Consider the following 21,919-nt stretch of genomic DNA (forward strand, 5'->3'; position numbering starts at 1 on the left):
TTTAAAGATGGCGCATTTTTGGTTCAGAACCTATGTTATGCTTGCTTATTGGTGGCTAAATTTAGCCACCAATAAGCAAGCGCTATCCAGGGTGCTGAACCTAAAATGGGCTGACTCCGAAACTTTCCTGCTTTTTTTAAATAAAGATAGCAAGATAACGAAGAAAAATAATAAGGATAATAGGAGAAAATTAGAAAGTTGCTTAAAATTGCTGCTCTCTCTGAACCATGAAAGAAACAAATTTGGGTTTAGTGTCCCTTTAAGGGGTAACTGTGACGTATGAACCTCTTCAAGTGGGAAAGGATTTGTAGTTGAACTGCATTCTTGTCTCGTTGCATTGGGTGTATTGGTTGCTGGACCCCTCTTGACTGTCTTGTCTCTAGGCTGACATGTGGAAGAAGTGTCTGGAATGTCTCCACGACTTACTGGACATCCTGTTTGACCACCCCAACATGTTTATTGGAGAGAACATTGCTGAGGACTCGGAGAATCTGATAAACCTTGAGCAGGTATCCTACCTCTAACATATCTAATGCGGTTGTGCCCTGACACAGAACTGTCCCTTCTAATGGATTCACATTACCACTTACAGCAGCGCTCGGTTTTATTAAACATATAGTGATTGTGCTATCCCTTCACTCTCTCAGCCCCTGCGTGTCCGTGGCTGTATTCTCACACTGGTTGAAAGGATGGACGAGGAGTTTACCAAAATCATGCAGAACACAGATCCTCACTCCCAGGGTATGTAAAAAAAAAGTAGCACCTGCTCTGTATGTTGCAGGGAATATGCACATCTGTCCTGTAAATTGTAATAGCAGAATTAACCCCTGGGGATACCATAGTGGGCTTCAAAGTTCTGGGAGCCAATTTTATAAGAAGGCAAAGCCTTAGTTGAGTTTTATAAAGTATTGTTAAATGGTTGTGTTTTATGTGGCAGAGCTCTCTGTAGCCTTAGGGTGTGTTTCTCTGTCCTCTCCAGAGTATGTGGATAACTTGAAGGACGAGGCTCGTGTGTGCGAGGTGATTCAGCGAGTACAGAAGTATCTGGAGGATAAGGGCAACACAGACGAGATCTGCAGGGTGTATCTCCGGAGGATCATGCATACCTACTACAAGTTTGACTACAAAGCTCACCAGAAGCAGCTCAGCACCGGGCAGGAGTCTAAGGTAAACAATAGGGAAGGTCTCTACCTAACTTAAGTACTGATATTTCTTTTATCTCATTCAGTTGATCTTTTGTGTACAGCACCACAGACATAAGTGGTGATTTTATAACAAAATGTTCATGCGTCTGTCCTCTTATGTACAATTATAACCTCACACCATTTATCTTATGTTTGTTTGCTTAGTCTGAGCAGGACCAAGCAGAGAATGAAGCAGAGGACAGTGCGTTACTGATGGACCGGCTGTGTAAATATATATATGCCAAGGACCGGACTGACAGAATCAGGACCTGTGCCATCCTGTGTCACATTTACCACCATGCTCTGCACAACCGCTGGTTCCAGGCCAGGGACCTCATGCTTATGTCTCATCTGCAGGACAACATTCAGCATGCAGACCCCCCAGTGCAGGTAACAGGCAGAATATGTGCATCTCTTTAACCGTCAGCTGAGGGAGGTTGTCACTGTAAAGTGTGATGCAGAATTAATCCCTGGGCTGCCAGTCACTTACGACAGCCAACTGTTTAATGTTATAATGTTAAGATTTAAAAAAAAAAAAATGTAATAAATTTAAAGGCGCAGTCTACTCTTAGATTTTTTTTTGTTTACAAAGATAAATAATTCCTTTATTACCCATTTTGCATAACCAACTTGGTTATATTATACTTTTTACCTCTGATTTCCTTGTATCTAAACCTCTGCAGACTGCCCCCTTATTTTGGTTCTTTTGACAAGCTTGCATTTTATCCAATAAGTGCTCACTCATAAATAACTCCACATGAGTGAGCACACTGTTATCTATATGGTACATATGAACTAATGCCCTCTAGTTGTGAAAAAATGTCAATTGCACTGAGATAATGGGCGGCCTTCAAGGGCTTAGAAATTAGCATAACCTACCTAGGTTTAGCTTTCAACTAAGAATACCAAGAGAGCAAAGCAAATTTGATAATAAAATTAAATTCGAAAGTTGTTTAAAATTGCATGCCCTGTCTGAATCATGAAAGTTTAATTTTGACTAGACTGTCCCTTTAACCCCTTAATGACCACAGCACTTTTCCATTTTCTGTCCGTTTGGGACCAAGGCTATTTTTACATTTTTGTGGTGTTTGTGTTTAGCTGTAATTCTCCTCTTACTCATTTACTGTACCCACACATATTATATACCGTTTTTCTCGCCATTAAATGGACTTTCAAAATATACCATTATTTTCATCATATCTTATAATTTACTATAAAAAATATTATAAAATATGAGGAAAAAATGGAAAAAAACACTTTTTCTAACTTTGACCCCCAAAACCTGTTACACATCTACAACCACCAAAAAAACACCCATGCTAAATAGTTTCTAAATTTTGTCCTGAGTTTAGAAATACCCAATGTTTACATGTTCTTTGCTTTTTTTGTAAGTTATAGGGCAATAAATACAAGTAGCACTTTGCCATTTCCAAACCACTTTTTTTCAAAATTAGCGCTAGTTACATTGGAACACTGATATCTTTCAGGAATCTCTGAATATCCATTGACATGTATATATTTTTTTTTAGAAGACATCCCAAAGTATTGATCTAGGCCCATTTTGGTATATTTCATGCCACCATTTCACCGCCGAATGCGATCAAATAAAAAAATTATTTTACTTTTTCACAAATTTTTTCACAAACTTTAGGTTTCTCACTGAAATTATTTACAAACAACTCATGAAATTATGGAATAAATGGTTGTAAATGCTTCTCTGGGATCCCCTTTGTTCATAAATAGCAGACATATATGGCTTTGGCTTTGCTTTTTGGTAATTAGAAGGCCACTAAATGCCACTGCGCACCACAAGTGTATTATGCCCAGCAGTGAATGGGTTAATTAGGGAGCATGTAGGGAGCTTCTAGGGTTAATTTTAGCTCTAGTGTAGTGTAGTAGACAACCCCAAGTATTGATCTAGGCCCATTTTGGTATATTTCATGCCACCATTTCACCGCCAAAAGCAATCAAATAAAAAAAAATTGTTCACTTTTTCAAACTTTAGGTTTTTCACTAAAATTATTTACAAACAGCTTGTGCAATTATGGCACAAATGGTTTTAAATGCTTCTCTGGGATCCCCTTTGTTCATAAATAGCAGACATATATGGCTTTGGCGTTGCTTTTTGGTAATTATAAGGCCGCTAAATGCTGCTGCGCATCACATGTGTATTATGGCCAGCAGTGAAGGGGTTAATTAGGTAGTTTGTAGGGAGCTTGCAGGGTTAATTTTAGCTTTAGTGTAGAGATCAGACTCCCACCTGACACATCCCACCCCCTGATCCCTCCCAAACAGCACTCTTCCCTCCCCCACCCCACAATTGTCCCCGCCATCTTAAGTACTGGCAGAAAGTCTGCCAGTACTAAAATAAAAGGTATAAAAAAAAATAATAATTTTTTTTTAAGCATATTTACATATGCTGCTATGTAGGGTCCCCCCTTAGCCCCCAACCTTCCTGATCCCCCCCAAAATAGCTCCCTAACCCTCCCCCTCTGCCTTATTGGGGCCATCTTGGGTACTGGCAGCTGTCTGCCAGTACCCAGTTTGCAAATAAAAATGTTTTTTTTTTTATGTTTTACTATTTGTTTCTGTAGTGTAGCTTCCCCCCCACAGTCCAATACCCCACCAGCCAAACCGATCACCAAAAAAACCATATTAACCCCTTTGATCCCCACTTCTAACAAAAACATTTTCTGTAGCGTAGTGGTTCCCACCCGCTCCCTCCCCGTGCACGCGCCCGCCCGGCCTCCCCGTGCGCGCGCGTCCGTGCGCGTCCCCCGGTCGTCCCCGCCCCCCTCCGCATCACAAAGGCCATCGATGGCCGCCACCCACCTCCCACACCGGCTCCCACCCACCAACGAAGGTAGCCGTTAATGTCCGGTGCAGAGAGGGCCACAGAGTGGCTCTCTCTGCACCGGATGGCTACAAATGGTTATTGCAGGATGCCTCGATATCGAGGCATCACTGCAATAACCGGAAAGCAGCTGGAAGCGAGCAGGATCGCTTCCAGCTGCTTTCCAAACCGAGGACGTGCAGGGTACGTTCTCAGGCATTAACTGCCTTTTTTTTTGAGGACGTACCCTGCACGTCCTCGGTCATTAAGGGGTTAAACACAGAATTCCTGCTTTGCTAGCCAAGTGAATTTCTTTCTTACTTGTTTAAAGTTTCTCTACATTACCAACACTGAACAGAGTTTTTTTTTTAAATCTTTAATAAAAGTAAAATCTGACTTTCTAGTCATTGGAAATCAGTGTTTTGTAATCTGTACTGATGGTGACATTACTAATTTATTTTTATTTCTTTTATCTATTATTCTTCTAGATCTTGTATAACCGTACCATGGTGCAGCTAGGTATCTGTGCCTTCAGACAGGGAATGATCAGAGATGCCCATAATGCGTTGCTTGACATCCAGTCGAGCGGCAGAGCCAAGGAGCTGCTGGGTCAGGGTTTGCTGATGAGGACCATGCAGGAGAGGAACCAGGAGCAGGAGAAGATAGAAAAGAGGCGACAGATCCCATTCCACATGCACATAAACCTGGAACTGCTAGAATGTGTATACCTGGTGTCTGCCATGCTGCTTGAGATCCCCTATATGGCGGCACATGAGTTTGATGCCAGAAGGAGAATGATTAGCAAGCAGTTCCATCACCAGCTGCGTGTGGGCGAGAGGCAACCTTTGCTGGGTGAGATGGGTTTCTCCTTTCAATGAAAAGTAGATGTACTCTAATGAATTCAGATGATGAGTTAGCAGAAAAAGGGAAGAGCATTGGCTTGTGAAGATTATAGTAAATAGGAATATGGAAATACTGAATGGGAATTAGTGTTTCTTTCATACAGGTGGTGAGAGTCCATGTTCCATTACTCCTGGGAATTACTCTTCTCTACCTTTAGGAGGAGGCAAATAATCCCAAACCCCAAGAGCCCTATAAAACCCCTCCCACCTCACACAAACCTCAGTCTAACTTATAGCCAAGCAAGTGAGGCAAGAAAAAGGAATAAGAGCCATAAAAAGAGCAGGGGAAAAAAAGATGTGCTAAAGTAAAAATTAACCCTAAAAAGACATAAAGGGGGGTCTCATGGACTCTCACCACCATGAAAGTAATTTATCAGGTGAGCATACATTTATGTTTTTGTTAGGGAATTTGGGGCATGCTAAAGAAGTATAAACGGCTGATTAGAGCTGGTATCCTATTCAAGTGCTGATATGAAAGGAGTGCCCATCCCATAGGAAACGGCCAATCACACGCGGGCAGGAGCTGTCAATCTATCCCGTCAATGAGACCGGGGAGATTGAAATTCTCCACCTAAGAGGTGGGCAAGAGGGTAGGGGAAGCAACGGTCTAATAACCACTGCTTGATAAATCCTGACTGCTTGTTCTCGTGTGAGAACCTGCAGTCGATGGGAGAAGGGCTGGATAAAGCTAGCTCATGGTGTCATTGTTATTTAAAATGTGTCCTGGGAAACTGTCCACTCTTGCTTCTGTGCTCTTTATACAATAAACCATAAGAGGCCAGGGGGTAACATTGTAAATCCTATTTAAATATGGTTGATATTTCAATAGTAAGCTAATAGAACTTAAAGGGACAGTGTACACCAATTTTCATATAACTGCATGCAATAGACACTGTTATAAATAAGAATATGCACAGATAATGATCTTAAAATCCAGCATAAAAACTTATTTAGTTTTTATACTGACTATAAAAAGACATTACAGACTCAGATTTGCTCCTTTTTATTTAAACGCGCGTGTACATCTGATACTTTGGGGCTTGGTTAGGAGTCTTAAAGTGAATGTCAATTTTGATGCTAAAATGCCTGGCTTTTAAAAATAAGATTAAAAACAGGGGCACTTTAATTCATCAAAATTTACATTTCACTCCTGTTGAGAAAAAAAACTTACCTGGGTCTATAATGAGGAATCCGGCTTCCTCCAATTGAATCAGACACCGATTCCCCGGGGGGGAAGCCGTGATTGGAGGATGACCTATCCATCATTTCTGACGTCAGAAATGGCTTGCAACGACCGGAGGAAGCTGGAGCTGCTGTGAAGATTAAAAGGTAAGTTTTTTTTCACAACAGGAGTGAAATGTAAATTTTGATTAATTAAAGTGCCCCTGTTTTTAATCGAGCACTTTAGCATCAAAATTGACATTCACTTTAAAATCAGCACAATGTTATTAAAAATAATCAAAACTAATACATTGTTGCAAAATAGATCATCTACAAAACATTTATGCAAAGAAAAATCTAGTGTGCAGTGTCTCTTTAAATGTTGTTTTTAGTTATAACTAGATGGTAAAAGGAGACCCTAAGACTGCATGGATAATCGTAATGTTTTGGTGTAAAAAATGAACTGCTCCTATCCTGTTTGCTCAGCAGCTCTTTTTTGTTGAGAATACAAATGTATAATCCAATCAACAGCTGCAGCAAAAGCTTTGATTAGTTGATTTGCCCGTTTCCTTTTGTGGGGGAGGCACAAGAATCACTCCGGACATATGTTTTATAAAATCCGATATATGATGCAGTGCTGAGTATATCAGTGTGTTTGTAATGCACATGTGGGGCTTATCTGTACCTTTTTATCTCACAGGTCCCCCCGAGAGCATGAGAGAGCACGTAGTCGCTGCCTCCAAAGCGATGAAGATGGGAGACTGGAAGACATGTAAAAACTTCATAATCAACGAGAAGATGAATGGCAAAGTGTGGGATCTTTTCCCAGAGGCTGAGCGAGTGCGGAACATGCTGATCAGGTGAGGGAGGGAAAGCTGTACTGAGTGGATTTGAGCTTTGGTTTCTTCTGATCACCAGATTTACCATTCCTACTAATTTCCCTTTCTAGGAAGATCCAGGAGGAATCTCTGCGCACTTACCTCTTTACGTACAGCAGCGTCTATGACTCTATCCGGTAAGAAACATGTCTGTCATTGAAAATGCCTTTAAAGAGACCACATACTGTAAAATGTTTCAAATGGCTTGTTTTATCAGCTGCAGAGTATTAAAGGACCAGTAAATACAGTAGATTTGCATAAGCAACACATGCATAATATAAAGACAATGCAAAAGCACTTAGCCTGAACTTCAAATGAGTAGTAGATTTTATTTTCTGTCTATTTCCACTCCACCTGTATCATGTGACACCCATCAGCCAATCACAAATGCATATATGTATATTCTGTAAGTTCTTGCACATGCTCAGTAGGATCTAGTGACTTAAAATGAATAAATATAAAAAGACTGCACATTATTTTTATGGAAAAAAATTGGAAAGTGGTTTAAAATTGCTGCTCTATCTGGATCATGAAAGTTTAATTTTGACTTGAGTGTCCCTTTTAAAGGAGATTTGCATAATCAAAAATAGATAATTAAAGTGATTGTAAAGTATAACACCGTACTGGGCAGTATAGAAATGTAATCTTAAAAACAGGGGCACTTTAATTTATTAAAATTTTGAAAGATGAAGGTAGGAGATGCGTGCGGCGGATCTGCATTATGTTTACTATAAGATGGAAATGTTTTAAAAACAAAGCGTCTTTCAAAATGTTAATAAAGTGCCCCTGTTTTAAAGATTACATTTCTATATACTGCCCAGTATTGTGTTATACTTTACAATCACTTTAACAAGGATATGCCATAGTACTTGCTCTAAATTTGAAATGAGCAGTTAATTTTCTTTCTGACATTTTTATAATTTCCTTCAATTTCACTGCTCCCTGACTCTTATACGTATACAGTGAACTTTATTTTTCTTTTTCCTTAATTGCATGCTCTATCTGAATCATGAAAGTCAACGTCCCTTGTAAGTGTATGGTTAATGTATCCTTTAGATTTTTATTTGTATTAAATATCGGGTTTTGATCATTGAAACCCCCTCGGCATGGTTGGAACCTCTGTGCAAAACCAGTTATTTCATTTGGAAGAATAAACCCCTAAAGGATCAATTTCCTATACATTTAGCAATCTGCATCTGGAATAGCAAGTCATTGGGAACTGATTAAGTGGGGGGAAAAATACAGTATTGTGTTTCTTAAACACCAATGTGTTCTAAGCGGTCTCTGGCAGCCGAGGGGTTAAGTACATTAGTCCCTCCTCTGGCAGTTAAGAGGTTAATCATACTTCCATCAGTAAGTATAACCGATCTCTTCTATTACAGAATGGGTATTTTAAGTGAAATGTTCACACTGGAGATTCCAATGGTGCACAGCATCATTAGCAAGATGATTATTAATGAGGAACTCATGGTAAGTTTGCCCTGAAAGCCCAGTATCTGTTCATTCCGCCCCCAGCTATGCACGAGAGGCCTCAATGCTTTAGTCGTATTACCCATGAACACAAACATAGCCTGTTTTAGGTACCTGCAGCCACTTATTATATCCTCCCCACCTTGTCTCCCTCTATAGGCCTCCTTAGACCAACCTTCCCAGACAGTGGTGATGCACGGAACTGAACCCAGCTCGCTACAGAACACTGCTCTGCAGCTGGCCGAGAAACTGGGTAACTTGGTGGAGAACAACGAGAGAATATTTGATCACAAGCAAGGAAGCTATGGCGGCTACTTCAACAGAGGTGAGCAGGGTACTGAGGGTCGTATCGGTGAGAACTAGATCCTCGGCTTCTCTAACAAAGAATAGAAATCTATAGAGAGCGAATGAAACGTTATAAACAAAAAAGAACTTGTAAGGAAATGCAGTCTAGTATTTTCAATTAATATGTTTATAGAGATAATCTGTATTTGACTTGAAAGGGCACGATATTCCGTTTTTCTCTCTTCCTTGTTTTAAAATCAATCAGTGCTTTTATTTGAGACTTTTCCCTCCCAATATTTTTATTTCTTTTTTGAGTAATAATTTTCCTTGACTATAAACTTGAGTAGCATTTTGCTCTTTCCTAACCAATCATAATGCGTTAAATACAACCCTTTAATTACACTGTAGTTTCTAAAAACCTTATTTGCTGCTGACCCACAGTAGCATCTGATTGGCTGTCCTCTCTCCCAGCTAATTTTCTAAACTAATTTAACATTTACTGGAAACAATAATCGCTATTCTGTATTTCTGCTGAACGGTTCTTTATCTTACTGTTTTTGCCCCTGCAGACCAGAAGGACACCTACCAGAAGAGGGAGGGAGGTTACATGAGGAGAGGATACAGGCGAGACCAGCAGAACCAGAGCAACTACTGAACACTGCGTTTGTGATGATCGCTTGCGGCTTTCAGTACATTCGTGACCGCTCTTTTACCCCCAGACTAAATATTCATTTCATAATAAACTTAATATTGCTGAGCTACAACTATTGCCTTATTGCTGACTCATTTTACTCTCTGCAAAACACTGTCTCTTGTCTTCTGCTCGTTTTGTCTTTTTATATTTAGGTTTCATTTACCTTCTGCATGAGACAAACGTGGGTTTGCGCTTTTTGTGCCGTTGACACTTTCTGCAAACCTGAAAGCTGCCAACACAACCAGGGCTTTGTTAAATTGTTTAAAACGTCTTTTGTGTCGTGCAAACCGTTTTTCTAATTTAGATTCTTTATTTTTTTTTTTCCCTTCAAATTTTGTAACTTAGTAGGGACCTGGTTCTCATTGCGTAATCTGCAGAATAACAGACTGTTTTCTAATTTTCACCCATTCTAATTGTCATGTAAATTCCCGACCCTATAGATTTAGTCAGGACTTGAAGTTTCTACTAGGGACTAGTAAGTTGTGTCTCTTCTTATATTTAACTGAGTGGATAAAGCGTTTTGTTTGTTTTTTTGTTTGTTTTTTTACCTGCCTAGTTACTTTTTTCTCTTCTCTTTGGTAAATATAGTGATATTTTTCCACCTCTGGTCATATAGTTAAAGTATCATGAAACCCAGAATTTTTCTTTCATGATTCAGGAACAGCAGCATTTTTAAACAACTTTACAATTTTCTTATATTATTAGATTAGCTTCATTCTTTTGGTATCCTTTGTTGAAGTAGCAAATATGCTACACATTAAGTGAGTCAAGACAAGAGACATGTATGTACAGCTATCAATCAGCAGATAGCTCTCAGTAGTGCATTGGTGCTCCTGAGCCTATGTAGGTATGCTTTTCAACAAAGAATACTAATAGAAACAAGGCAAATTAGAAAGTTTCCTAAGATTGTATATTTTTACTGAATTATGAAAGTTTAATTTTGACCATACGGTCCCTTTTATAGAATGTTAGATTTAAGAACGAAGCAGTGCTGGGCTAAAGTTTTTGACCATTTACTTGTTTTCATTTTTTAAGCTATTATTGAAAAGTCTCTGTAGCCAGTTTTGTTTTCTGTACAGAGCATCAGTACACAGTAAATGTGATTCTTCCAGCAGTATTATGGGAGAGTTTTTAGGCAGTTTTGGGAATTATGAGAAGTTCCTGTCTGAGACCGGCTGCACCTGTATCCCCCACCCCTGTGACTTTATCTCTCGCCAACTGTTGTGTTCCCACACCCTGGGCTGGGCCAGTGAGATTAGTGCCGCGTCTGTAAGGACTGACCAACTAGATATTGTCACAAGTATCTAATGAGCCCTTTAACAATAAACTATTGTATCACTTTACAGAAATCTGATCTCTCTTTAACCGAGGCTTCAATGTGTCCTGTATGTCCAGAGATTTCAGTCATTTCATTTAAAGTGACATAGAGTATTAGTAAAATGCTCTGTGCTGGAACATTATATCATTGCACTTGTACCGAAGCAATAGGGGTTAAACACTCAAATGCTTCTGACTCAGTAGCCGGAACAGTTGTACATTGCTGGTCTAACTGTGATTAACCCCTTTGGCAGAGGGATAAACGCACTGTTCTGCTAAAGCACCAGTAGAATAATAAAACTATCACATTAGGTCATTCTATTATTGGTCCTTTTAAGTGTGGCCGGCATGATTATTATAGTTTATGTAATAGGAATAGTTTGTTCCTGGGGACCTGTGTTGTGGCTGGTCCTGCTGTTTCGAGGCAAATGACATAAATGTCCCATAGGTCACATCCTACATATCATTAATTTGTCAGGAAGTTTAAACTTTGTTCTCCTAGCTCAGCACAGAGTTAATTAGTCCAGACTAGTAGTTAATACAAGAATGTACAGGTGGTTGCAGAATGTTGCCTCTTGGGGTAAAGGACAATTCATGTTTATGTATATGGTTTATTAGTTTAGCTTTCTCCATCCTTTTTATTTATTTAATTCTGGTAAATGTTTGTGTACCAGAATATTTATAGATCTGTTTTGTATTCCATCATTTTTGAATACGTTAAAGATCTCTTCAGATTAGTACATTTAAATATATACAAATCTACTAAAGAGAATAGTGTTTGTGGGATGTCCTGTTCTCTGTATCATGCAGGTTATAGATCTGTAGAGCTTTTAAGGATAACCGGTTTATCACAGGGGGTGAAAGGTCTGGAGGCATGACCCTATGTACACAGGTGGCAGCTGCCCCTTCTCACCAGCCTGTGCTGTGATTGGTTGGCATGTGTCCTCATTTGCATGGTCTAGTAAACGTTTATTTGAAGTCCCTGCATTAGGACAGTCTGGCTATGACCAGGAGTTAACCATGTGGCTCCTGTGCAGGTGTTTGCGATCAGGGTCTCGTCTGTCCCCAGTGTGCTGGACTCCGTCTGTGTCTTACAGAGCAGCCACTTCTCTTGCAGGGTCCACTGAGCCAGATAAGAACATTAGTTTTTCGGATGGACAGGCATTCAGGCTAAAGAGCAGATGGGAGGTGATCCGAGGGCTCCTTATATTTCGGATGTGTTCTGTACCAGTTTTGGTCAGGCACTCTGAGAAGGTGGGTGACAGAAGGGGAGATGGGTGGGAGAAGAGAGAATTGAACCAGAAACTAAAGTGTAATCAATTAGTAAATGGGGACTAAACAATTCATGTTTTATGTCATTGAATTTACAGTATACTTTTTTATTTAACATCTTTGTCACAAGCTAGGGACACTCAAGTCAAAATTAAACTTTACTGATTCAGATAGAGCAATAATTTTAAACAACTTTCCAATTTACTTCCATTAACAAAACATGCACAGTCTTTTCATATTAACACTTTTTGAGTCACCAGCTCCTATTGAGCATGTGCAAGAATTCACAGCATATACGTATAAGCATTAGTGATTGGCTGATGGCTGTCACATGATACAGGGGGGAGTGGAAATAGACAACTGTGAAATTTGTCAGAAAAAAAAATCTACTCATTTGAAGTTCAGACTAAGTGAAATTGCATTGTCTTTGTATCGTGCATTTGTTCAAATCTACTGTATTTACTGCTCCTTTTAAGATAAAACCTTTTTTTGTGTAGCATAAGTATTTTATTTTAAATTACTGTCATTGGGTATTGGCGCCATGTACTGACTTCCTTTTAAAGGTACCCTTGATCTGCCACCTAGCTTTAGAATGTGACGGCTTATTCTAATATATCCCTCAATACTGATTAAACGCATAAAATCCTACAGGCCTTACCTCTGCTAAGCAGCTGCATTGATTTAAAGGGATGTTTAACTCACTATTAAATCACACAAAATAGGTGAATCGTGCATAGGGATTTTTTTTTGTTTTTTCATAATTGTGCTCACGTTTCTGTAACTTAGAGACATCAAATACCTTTCAACTGCAATTTTCTTAGCAAAAATGTCATTGTTTAGCACTTCGTTATCTGATTTCCTCCCTCATCCCCCAGATGAGGCTAATTATGGACAGATAGACTCGTGAAAATCTGTGCACTTCCAGTTCTCAGCATTGAAAAACCTTTAAAGGGATAATCTACCCCAGAATTGTTATTGTGAAAGCATTACTCAGTTTTACATAACCGACACTGTTATATTAATATACATTTTACCTCTGTGATTACCTTGTATATAAGCCTCTGCAGACTGCCCCTTTATTTCAGTTCTTTTGACAGACATGCATTTAAGCCAATCGGTGCCCTCTCATAGGTAACTCCAAAGGACTGAGCACAATGGTATCTATATCTGGCACACATTAACTATCCCTGTCTAGCTGTGAAAAGCTATCAAAATGCAGAGGCGGCCTTCAAGGGCTTAGAAATTAGCATATGAACCTACCTAGGTTTAGCTTTCAACAACGAATGCCAAGAGAACAGAGCAAATTTGATTATAAAAGTAAATTGGAAAGTTGTTTAAAATTGCATGTCCTATCTGAATCATGAAAGTTTAATTTTAACTAGACTGTCCCTTTTCAGAGTTAGATTACAGAAAAATTAAAAATGTTATTACAAATTAAAAGGGTTTACTGCACCTTTAACTCTGAAAAGTGTGTATTCTTACCTGACGAGGCTATAGTGCGTCTTGCAGAATTTAAAATTGTGACCGTGCAACATGCTACACAGTGATTGATTTATCAGTGCAGGATCTTATTTATATTTGTAACTGACCACAACCAAAATAAAAATCAACATACTAAAGAGATACTTTAAGGTTATGTCCCTGGGCTTCTATAAGATATTAAACTAACAACATTTGTTTAATATTTATAAAACATTTTATGTGCAGGTATTTTGCAGTATAGTATTTAATATACACTAAGCATGTAAAAAATGCTGCTTCCGGCCTGTACCTGTCGTTCGTTTCCTCCTTCAGTTGATGTCAGTCTCACGCAGTATCATGGGTCACCGCCTCTTTGAGTTCGCCATGAAAGGCTCTGTATATGGACAGTTTGTGGCAGGCGAAAATCTACCTGAAATCCAGCGGTGTGTGAATAGACTAAAAGAGCTGAAAATCCGTCCCATGTTGGCAGTGCCCATCGAGGAGGACCTAGGGGAGGGCAAGAGTGGGTGAGACTGACCCTATCCAACTAGCTCTCTGAATTTCTGTGTCTGTGTAATTTAGATTGTCTAATACTCTATATCTGAATAGCTCTGTACATTTAAAGGTAAATGTAAACGGGCGTATAACTTGACTAAATACCCTGTAAAATGTTATATCGTGCATATTTATTTTGCCTCCTTTTCATCTAATTTAAATTTGAAAATGTGTCTTTACCCCCTGCTAAGGCGCAAGAGCATATTATAGCCATTGGTACCCTGACCGAGCAACATGCTACTTAATTGTTGCTTAATCCGTCCAGGGACTCTAACTGGCCACAGAAGAGGAGATAAGATAAAGGACTGGGGTAAAAAAACAAGGCACAGCTGGCACTTTTGAGGATTGGGGTGCTACAGTAATACATTTCAGTGCATAATACCCCATCTTCCTTCTACGATCACCACTTAGTAAAACAGCTGAAGTGACAGATTAAGGGTCTGGATATCCCAGTGCTCCTGATATGTTGCTGGTGTAATCTATTAGTGTGTTACAGAGGATATTATTAAAGGGACGTTAAACTGCTGGGTACTGCTACACAAGAATGGTTACTACTCATAAGGCAGATTTTGTCCGCTGTGCCTGTGGCTCTCTTCAATGCCCTGCTCTTATCTTAACCCTTACTGGTACCATTTGATCAAGTTCTATATTGTCATACTGGGTGCTGCCATCTTGAAACTCTGTGACAGAGGGGGGTACGCAGTCACAGATCTGTGATGTTGCTGGATTTTTTACAGCACTATGGGTTAGCATTGCATGATACAGAACGAGTGAATGAGCTTTACATTTTTGTAGTGGCTATGTTGCTGTTATCATACTGGACATCATAACATTTCCCAGTGGATTTCCGAGATGTGGGAGGTTAATATGCTTGTGGGAAATGGCTAACCAGTATTTTGTTGGTTGGGCGCTTTGGGGGGCAGGGGTCTGTGGGTGGGGGTCACTATGGGAGGCAAGGGTCTGTGGGTGGGGCGCTTTGGGAAGCAGAGTTCTGTGCATGGGGCCACTATGGCAGGTAGAGATCTGTGGGTGGGGACCAATATGGGAGGTAGTCTGTGGGGGGGGGGGGTGCTTTGGGAGGCAGGGGTCTGTGGGTGGGGGTGCAGGGGTCTGTGGGTGTGGGTAATTTGGGAGGCTGGGATCTGTGGGTGGGGCGCTTTGGGAAAAAGGGGTCTGTGGGTGGGGGCCACTATGAGAAACAGGGGTCTGTGGGTGGGGACCAATATGGGAGGTAGTGGTCTGTGGGGGGGGGGGGGTGCTGTGGGAGGCAGGGGTCTGTGGGTGGGGGCCACTAACGGTGGGGGGCACTATGGGAGGCAGGGGTCTGTAGGTGTGTGCGCTTTTGGAGGCAGGGGTCTATGGGTGGGGGCCACTATGGGAGGCTGGCGTCTGTTGATGTGGGGCCACTATGGGAGGCAGGGGTCTGTGGGTGGGGTGCTTTGGGAGGCAGGGGTCTGTGGGTGGGGGCCCCTTTGGAAGGCAGAGTTCTGTGGGTGGGGCGCTTTGGGAGGCAGGGGTCTGTTGGTGGGGGCCACTTTGGGAGGCAGAGGTCTGTGGGTGGGGCGCTTTGGGAGGCAGGGGTCTGTGGGGTGCCACTATTGGAAGTGGATTCTTAGGTGGGGTCTGTGGTGGGACAGGGTTTTAGATGGGTCATGGGTATAGCTCAGACATCCATTGAAACCAGGACAATAAATGGCTGCAGGTGAGAATCAGACCAGACCTCCCATTCCGTGACAATCCCACATGATGTTGTATGGTAGGGGGGGTCTATATTATTCATATGGGATATAAAGCTCGTGCTCTGTATTGTGGGTGTGTTGCTTGTAAATTGCATTGTTCACCCGTGAAGAAGCCATCAACATCCCTGATCTGTGAATGATCACCGCTTCTGTCACTGGGTGCAGTAATGTGTGAGCTCCAAGATGGCAGCACCCAGTATCAAAATACTGAGCTTTACCAACAAGCACCTGTAAAGGGTTAAAATAAGAGACTTTCTCTGGAGAGTGCTGCGGGCACGGTGCGTATTAGCCATTCTGTTGTATTCAGCAGTTTAATTCCCTTTTAGAACAAAGGAACATCTCATTGATTAGTACAGTGACCATAGAAATGTCTTCTGCGTGGAAGAAGGTCTTTCTATGATGATAGTGTTGTTATCAGGGCAGTGATGTATTTAGGTTTTGTGCTGCCCTAGGCACTCAAAATTCTGCTAGAAAGGGTGCTGTTGAACCGGGGGGCCCTACACAGCCTTTGCTTGGGGCCCAGCAAGGTCTTATTACCCCCCTTGTTTTATGTTTATATATTCCTATCTATTTAATAAACTGCTTACTACCTATATCTCGCTCAGTCTTTTTCCTGTGTCATTAACTACAGGGAGCAATGGTACGAGCAGAATGAAGACACCATGATGAAGTGTGTGGATCTCTCGGCTGCAGAAGGGGAACGACCTATGATGCAGCTGAAAATTACTGCCCTGATGAGTGCTGATCTGTGTGTGAGTCAGGGGGTGGGAAACAGTGGAGGATAGGGAGGTGGTTGTAAGAAAAAGGAGTTGGATATTAAGAAATATTAGACAAGAAACAAACTAAAGAAATAGGAAAAGAACAACAAGAGACAAGGTAGGAGAGGAGGAACCACGAAAAAATGGGGCAGATTTTGGTAGAAAGAAATGTTTAAATAGATATAGATTTATAGAAGGTTGTGAAGAGAGAATCATTGGAAATAAACAGTGTAAGGTCAGCTGAGAAATTATAAATTGGAGTTAGGAGAGAAAAAATGCAGTGTGGCCCTTGCATGTTACTGAAGGTCAACCAAAGAAGCCTACATGGAACCTTAAAGGGACATTACACACTTGATGGTTATATAAAATGATAAATTGTACATATAAAGAAAAAATCTGCAATATGCTTTCATTATTTATTTTGTCCCCTTTTCCTGTAATTCTATTCTGAGATTGTGAGCTTTTCAGTTCCTGTTAGAAATGGAAGTGCAGAACACTGTTATATTTCCCACAGCCACTCTAGTGACCTATTTATAACTGTCCCTAATTAGCTACAGCAGAGAAGGTAACCTAAGTTACAACATGGCAGCTCCCATTGTTTTATAGACACTAAAATGTTACACTTATTTTGTCAATATTTAAACAACTAATGAAACTTTAAAAAATACATCTTCATGTTATTCTCAGACTAATATTTTCCTTAAGAGCACCATTCTATCTAGCATTTTAGTGTTTAATGTCCCTTTAATAGAGTTGTCAACCCTCCCTGATTTCCAGGGATCTCCCTTATTTGCCCAAACTTTTTTCTCCCAGACTCCCTTATTTTTTTTACATGTAAAATCTTCATTTAATTTAATATTGTACTTTTGTACTCTTATGTTGTTAATAATATTTATGTATCTAACAGTTTAATCTATTTACTCCCACTGTGCCTAAACGGATAGGAAACCCAAACATTTTCTTTTGGGACTCCGACAGAACATATCATTTTTTAAAAGTTTCCAATTTACTTCTATATTTGTTAAAGAGATACCTAGGTAGGCATCTGGGGCACAGCATGGCAGGAAATAGTGCTGCCATCTAGTGGTCTTGCAAATGGACTTTGTTGCAAAACTACTGCCATATAGTGCTCAAGAAATGGGTCCCTGCTTTTCAAAAAAAGATACCAAGGGAACAAAGAAAAATGAATAATAGAAGTAAATTGGAAAGTTGTTTAAAGGGCCACTAAACCCAAAATCTTTCTTTCATGATTCAGATAGAGAATAGAAATTTAAACAACATTACAATTTACTTCCATTATTTATTTTGCTTCATTTTTTAAATATCCTTAGTTAATGAAAAAGCAATGCATATGGTGAGCCAATCACACGAGGCTTCTATGTGCAGCAACCAATCAGCAGCTAGTGAGCATATCTAGATATGCTTTTCATCAAAGAATATCAAGAGAATAAAACAAATTAGATAATATAAGTAAATTAGAAAGATGTTTAAAATTGCATTCTCTTTCTAAATCATAAAAGAAAAAATGTGGGTGGAATGTCCCTTTAAGGTCATATGCTTTATTTAAATCATGAAAGAAAATGTTTGAGTTCCATATCCCTTTTAATGAGAAATATAATTCATGGATTTGCAGAAAGTTGTTAAATGTATTAAAGGAACTATCTACATGATTTTTATTTATTGTTTAAAAAGACTGTGTGAATGAAGATGATTTATATGAAGAATTATGTTGTACCAAACTGGATACAATTGTAAAATAAATTGCCAAGAAAGCTTTTGACCGATTGAATTGGTCCTTTTTAAAAGAAGCCCTACTAAAATCCGGTTTTGATAATCACTTTATACATAAGATATTTGCCCTATATAACCAACCTTCTGCTAAAATTTGAATGAACAACACACTTTCACGCCCCTTTCAGATAAACAATGGGACCAGACAGGGGTGCCCTCTATCTCCTATATTATTCGTCTTAACAATCAAAATCCTAGCTCCCCAAATTAGAGCTGACCCCAACATTAAAGGAATTAATGTAGGACCAAAAGAATATAAAACATCCTTATACGCAGATGATGTATTCCTCACCCTCACAAATGTAAAGGAATCAATGTCAGCCTTGATGCAAACCTTAAAGAGTTATGGAGAAGTATCCAATTTTAAGATAAATATAAAAAAATAGGAATTCCTTGGCCTGTCATAAACATCACAAGATATAGATATTCTTACATCACTTAATTTCATGGAGTGTTTCCCTTTTAACCTAAAGGGAGAGGTGGGAAAGAACTGGAGGTGAGAATCCTCAAACCTAAATCCTACTATACCTGAGTATAGGACAAGGTAGTGCCTAATGCCAAATTATAGTTAATTATTAATAAGAGAGAAAGAACAGAAGCATTAATTTGGCACACTTGGGGGGATTGTCATCTCATTCATATATGGTGGGTGATTTCATTGTGTAGTAAAATGATTTAATTAAAACATAATATTTATTATATACATAAGATAAAATATTTCCAGTGTTGTGGACCATGCCACTTGGAATACACTTATTCCCTAGTCGTGTGTAAATCAAAAGAAAATATATACATATATACTATAAAAGAAAAAAAGAAAGAAAACATATCCTATATTATAAAAGGCCAAGTGTGTTTGTCTGAAGCCGTCATGCGCAGTAGAGACTGCGCGCGGACAAACACACCTGGCCTTCAGCTGCAGAGTAGTGCGCACTGCGGAAGCTGCCTGGTGGGGGCGTGACCGGCGTCGGGCGTGCCGTGATTGGGGCGTGGCCTCACGGGAGGGGCGTGGCTGGCGGGAGAGACCAAAACGGAGGAAGGAAAGAAAGAAAGCGAGCAGAAGAGGGGGGAAGAGCAACAGAGTGGGAGAGAAAGAGGGGGAGAGAGAGGGGGGAGAGAGAGCTCAAAAGAGAGGGGGGAGAGAGAGAGCTCAAAAGAGAGGGGGGAGAGAGAGCTTAAAAGAGAGGTGGGAGAGAGAGCGCAAAAGAGGGAGAGAGAGAGAGCGCAAAAGAGAGGAGGAGAGAGCGCAAGAGAGGGGGAGAGAGCGCAAGAGAGGGGGAGAGAGAGAGCTCAAAAGAGAGGGGGAGAGAGAGCGCAAAAGAGAGGGGGAGAGAGAGCGCAAAAGAGAGGGGGAGAGTTTAAAAGAGAGCGCAAAAGAGAGGGGGGAGAGAGAGCGCAAAAGAGAGGGGGGAGAGTTTAAAAGAGAGCGCAAAAGAGGGGGAGAGAGCGCAAAAGAGAAGGGGGAGACAGAGTGCAAAAGAGGGAGAGAGAGAGCGCAAAAGAGAGGGGGAGAGAGCAAAAAAGAGGGGGAGAGAGCGCAAAAAAGAGGGGGAGAGAGCGCAAGGGGGAGAAAGCACAAAAGAGAGGGGGAGAGAGCGCAAAAAAGAGGGGGAGAGAGCGCAAAAAAGAGGGGGGAGAGAGCGCAAAAGAGTGGGGGGAGAGAACTCAAAAGAGAGGGGGGAGAGAGAGCTCAAAAGAGAGGGGGGAGAGAGAGCTCAAAAGAGCGGGGGGGAGAGAGTGCACAAAATAGGGGGAGAGAGAGTGCAAAAGAGAGGGGGAGAGAGCGCAAAAGAGAAGGGGGAGAGAGAGCAAAAGAGAGGGGGAGAGAGCAAAAGAGAGGGGAAGAGAGAGCAAAAGAGAGGGGAAGAGAGCAAAAGAGAGGGGGGAGAGAGAGAGCACAAAAGAGGGGGGAGAGAATGCAAAAGAGAGGGGGGAGAGAGAGAGCGCAAAAGAGGGGGGAGAGAGAGAGCAAAAGAGGGGGGAGAGAGCAAAATAGGGGAGAGAGAGAGCAAAAGAGGGCGGGAGAGAGCAGATGAGGGGGGGAAGAGAGAGAGCGAGCAAAAGAGAAGAGAGAGAGCAAAAGAGGTGGGAGAGAGAGAGCAAAAGAGGGGAGAGAGAGAGCAAAAGAGGGGGAGAGTGGAAAATAAGGGGGAGAGAGAGCGCAAAAGAGAGGGGGGGAGAGAGGGAGCAAGGGTTAGAACCGCGCTACCTAAAAAATTGGCCCGTGTACACGGGCTTTAGGACTAGTATAGTATAAAAGAAATAGCACTGTATGCTCTCAGGTTCCGGAGTAATCTCCTAAACACCACAAATTGAAGTAGAGTAGGAGGAATTAACTAAGTTTAAATATAAATTCTGTAGAGGTGTACCGCAGCTGACTACAGAGGTTAAGTGTGAGAAACACAATTATTATAACAAGCTCATCTATTGCCTATAATGTGAGTTCCACAGATTATCGGTTTCCACACTCCCCTTGTCAACAACTCGGCTGCACAAGTTAACCTAAATAGGTGCCCAGAGATGGGCCAACAATTAACCAATATTATTCAACTTATAAGTAAAAGTTATACCCCGTTAGCTATATTTAGAGCAGCATTTTAACAGAGAGCTACAGTGCGAACGTCCTAACGCGCGTTTCGCATCAGCTTTTTCAAAGAGCCTTTGAAAAAGCTGATGCGAAACGCGCGTTAGGCCGTTCTCACTGTAGCTCTCTGTTAAAATGTTGCTCTAAATATAGCTAACGGGGTATAACTTTTACTTATAAGTTGAATAATATTGGTTAATTGTTGGCCCATCTCTGGGCACCTATTTAGGTTAACTTGTACAGCCGAGTTGTTGACAAGGGGAGTGTGGAAACCGATAATCTGTGGAACTCACATTATAGGCAATAGATGAGCTTGTTATAATAGTTGTGTTTCTCACACTTAACCTCTGTAGTCAGCTGCGGTACACCTCTACAGAATTTATATTTAAACTTAGTTAATTCCCCCTACTCTACTTCAATTTGTGGTGTTTAGGAGATTACTCCGGAACCTGAGAGCATACAGTGCTATTTCTTTTATACTATATATGTTTTCTTTCTTTTTTTCTTTTATAGTATATATGTATATATTTTCTTTTGATTTACACACGACTAGGGAATAAGTGTATTCCAAGTGGCATGGTCCACAACACTGGAAATATTTTATCTTATGTATATAATAAATGTTATGTTTTAATTAAATCATTTTACTACACAATGAAATCACCCTCCATATATGAATGAGATGACAATCCCCCCAAGTGTGCCAAATTAATGCTTCTGTTCTTTCTCTCTTATTAATAATCACTTAATTTCCGCCACCAACCAATAGCTATAAAATATCTTGGCATATAGTTATCATCTAATTTGGAGAAACTGGTTACATTAAATTATGACCCCCTTAAAACCCAGATCATATCTATGCTACAAATCTGGAGTCTCAAACCTATATCTTGGATAGGACGCATAAATGCTATTAAAATTATGATTTTTCCCAAGATTCTTTATGTTTTACAGACATTATCAATACCTCTCCCTAAACATACCCTTTTCCATCTACAAAAACTTATCAACGCTTATATTTGGCAAAATAAAAAA

The 21,919-nt window shown here is 40.5% G+C and overlaps 2 protein-coding genes across 2 annotated transcripts in view; both read left to right on the plus strand.

The window, feature by feature from the left end:
* The window catches only part of EIF3CL (eukaryotic translation initiation factor 3 subunit C like), a 24,971-nt gene extending 15,494 nt beyond the window's left edge, over positions 1–9,477 (plus strand). Inside the window, exons 12-21 of the mRNA XM_053695038.1 lie at positions 384–509; positions 648–741; positions 980–1,167; positions 1,350–1,574; positions 4,506–4,869; positions 6,781–6,940; positions 7,030–7,095; positions 8,341–8,428; positions 8,588–8,753; positions 9,283–9,477. Coding sequence (XP_053551013.1) covers positions 384–509; positions 648–741; positions 980–1,167; positions 1,350–1,574; positions 4,506–4,869; positions 6,781–6,940; positions 7,030–7,095; positions 8,341–8,428; positions 8,588–8,753; positions 9,283–9,368 — 1,563 coding nt within the window. The 3' untranslated portion in view covers positions 9,369–9,477. The remainder of the gene's footprint in view (positions 1–383; positions 510–647; positions 742–979; positions 1,168–1,349; positions 1,575–4,505; positions 4,870–6,780; positions 6,941–7,029; positions 7,096–8,340; positions 8,429–8,587; positions 8,754–9,282) is intronic.
* Positions 9,478–11,485: 2,008 nt separating this feature from the next.
* Positions 11,486–21,919, plus strand: part of PRODH2 (proline dehydrogenase 2) — a 50,035-nt gene continuing 39,601 nt past the window's right edge. The window contains exons 1-3 of the mRNA XM_053695122.1: positions 11,486–11,978; positions 13,791–13,984; positions 16,383–16,503. Of these exons, the coding sequence (XP_053551097.1) occupies positions 11,607–11,978; positions 13,791–13,984; positions 16,383–16,503 (687 nt within the window). The 5' untranslated portion in view covers positions 11,486–11,606. The remainder of the gene's footprint in view (positions 11,979–13,790; positions 13,985–16,382; positions 16,504–21,919) is intronic.

The sequence above is a fragment of the Bombina bombina genome, chromosome 11 (assembly GCF_027579735.1).
Source record: "Bombina bombina isolate aBomBom1 chromosome 11, aBomBom1.pri, whole genome shotgun sequence".
In the NCBI taxonomy this organism is placed as follows: domain Eukaryota; kingdom Metazoa; phylum Chordata; class Amphibia; order Anura; family Bombinatoridae; genus Bombina; species Bombina bombina.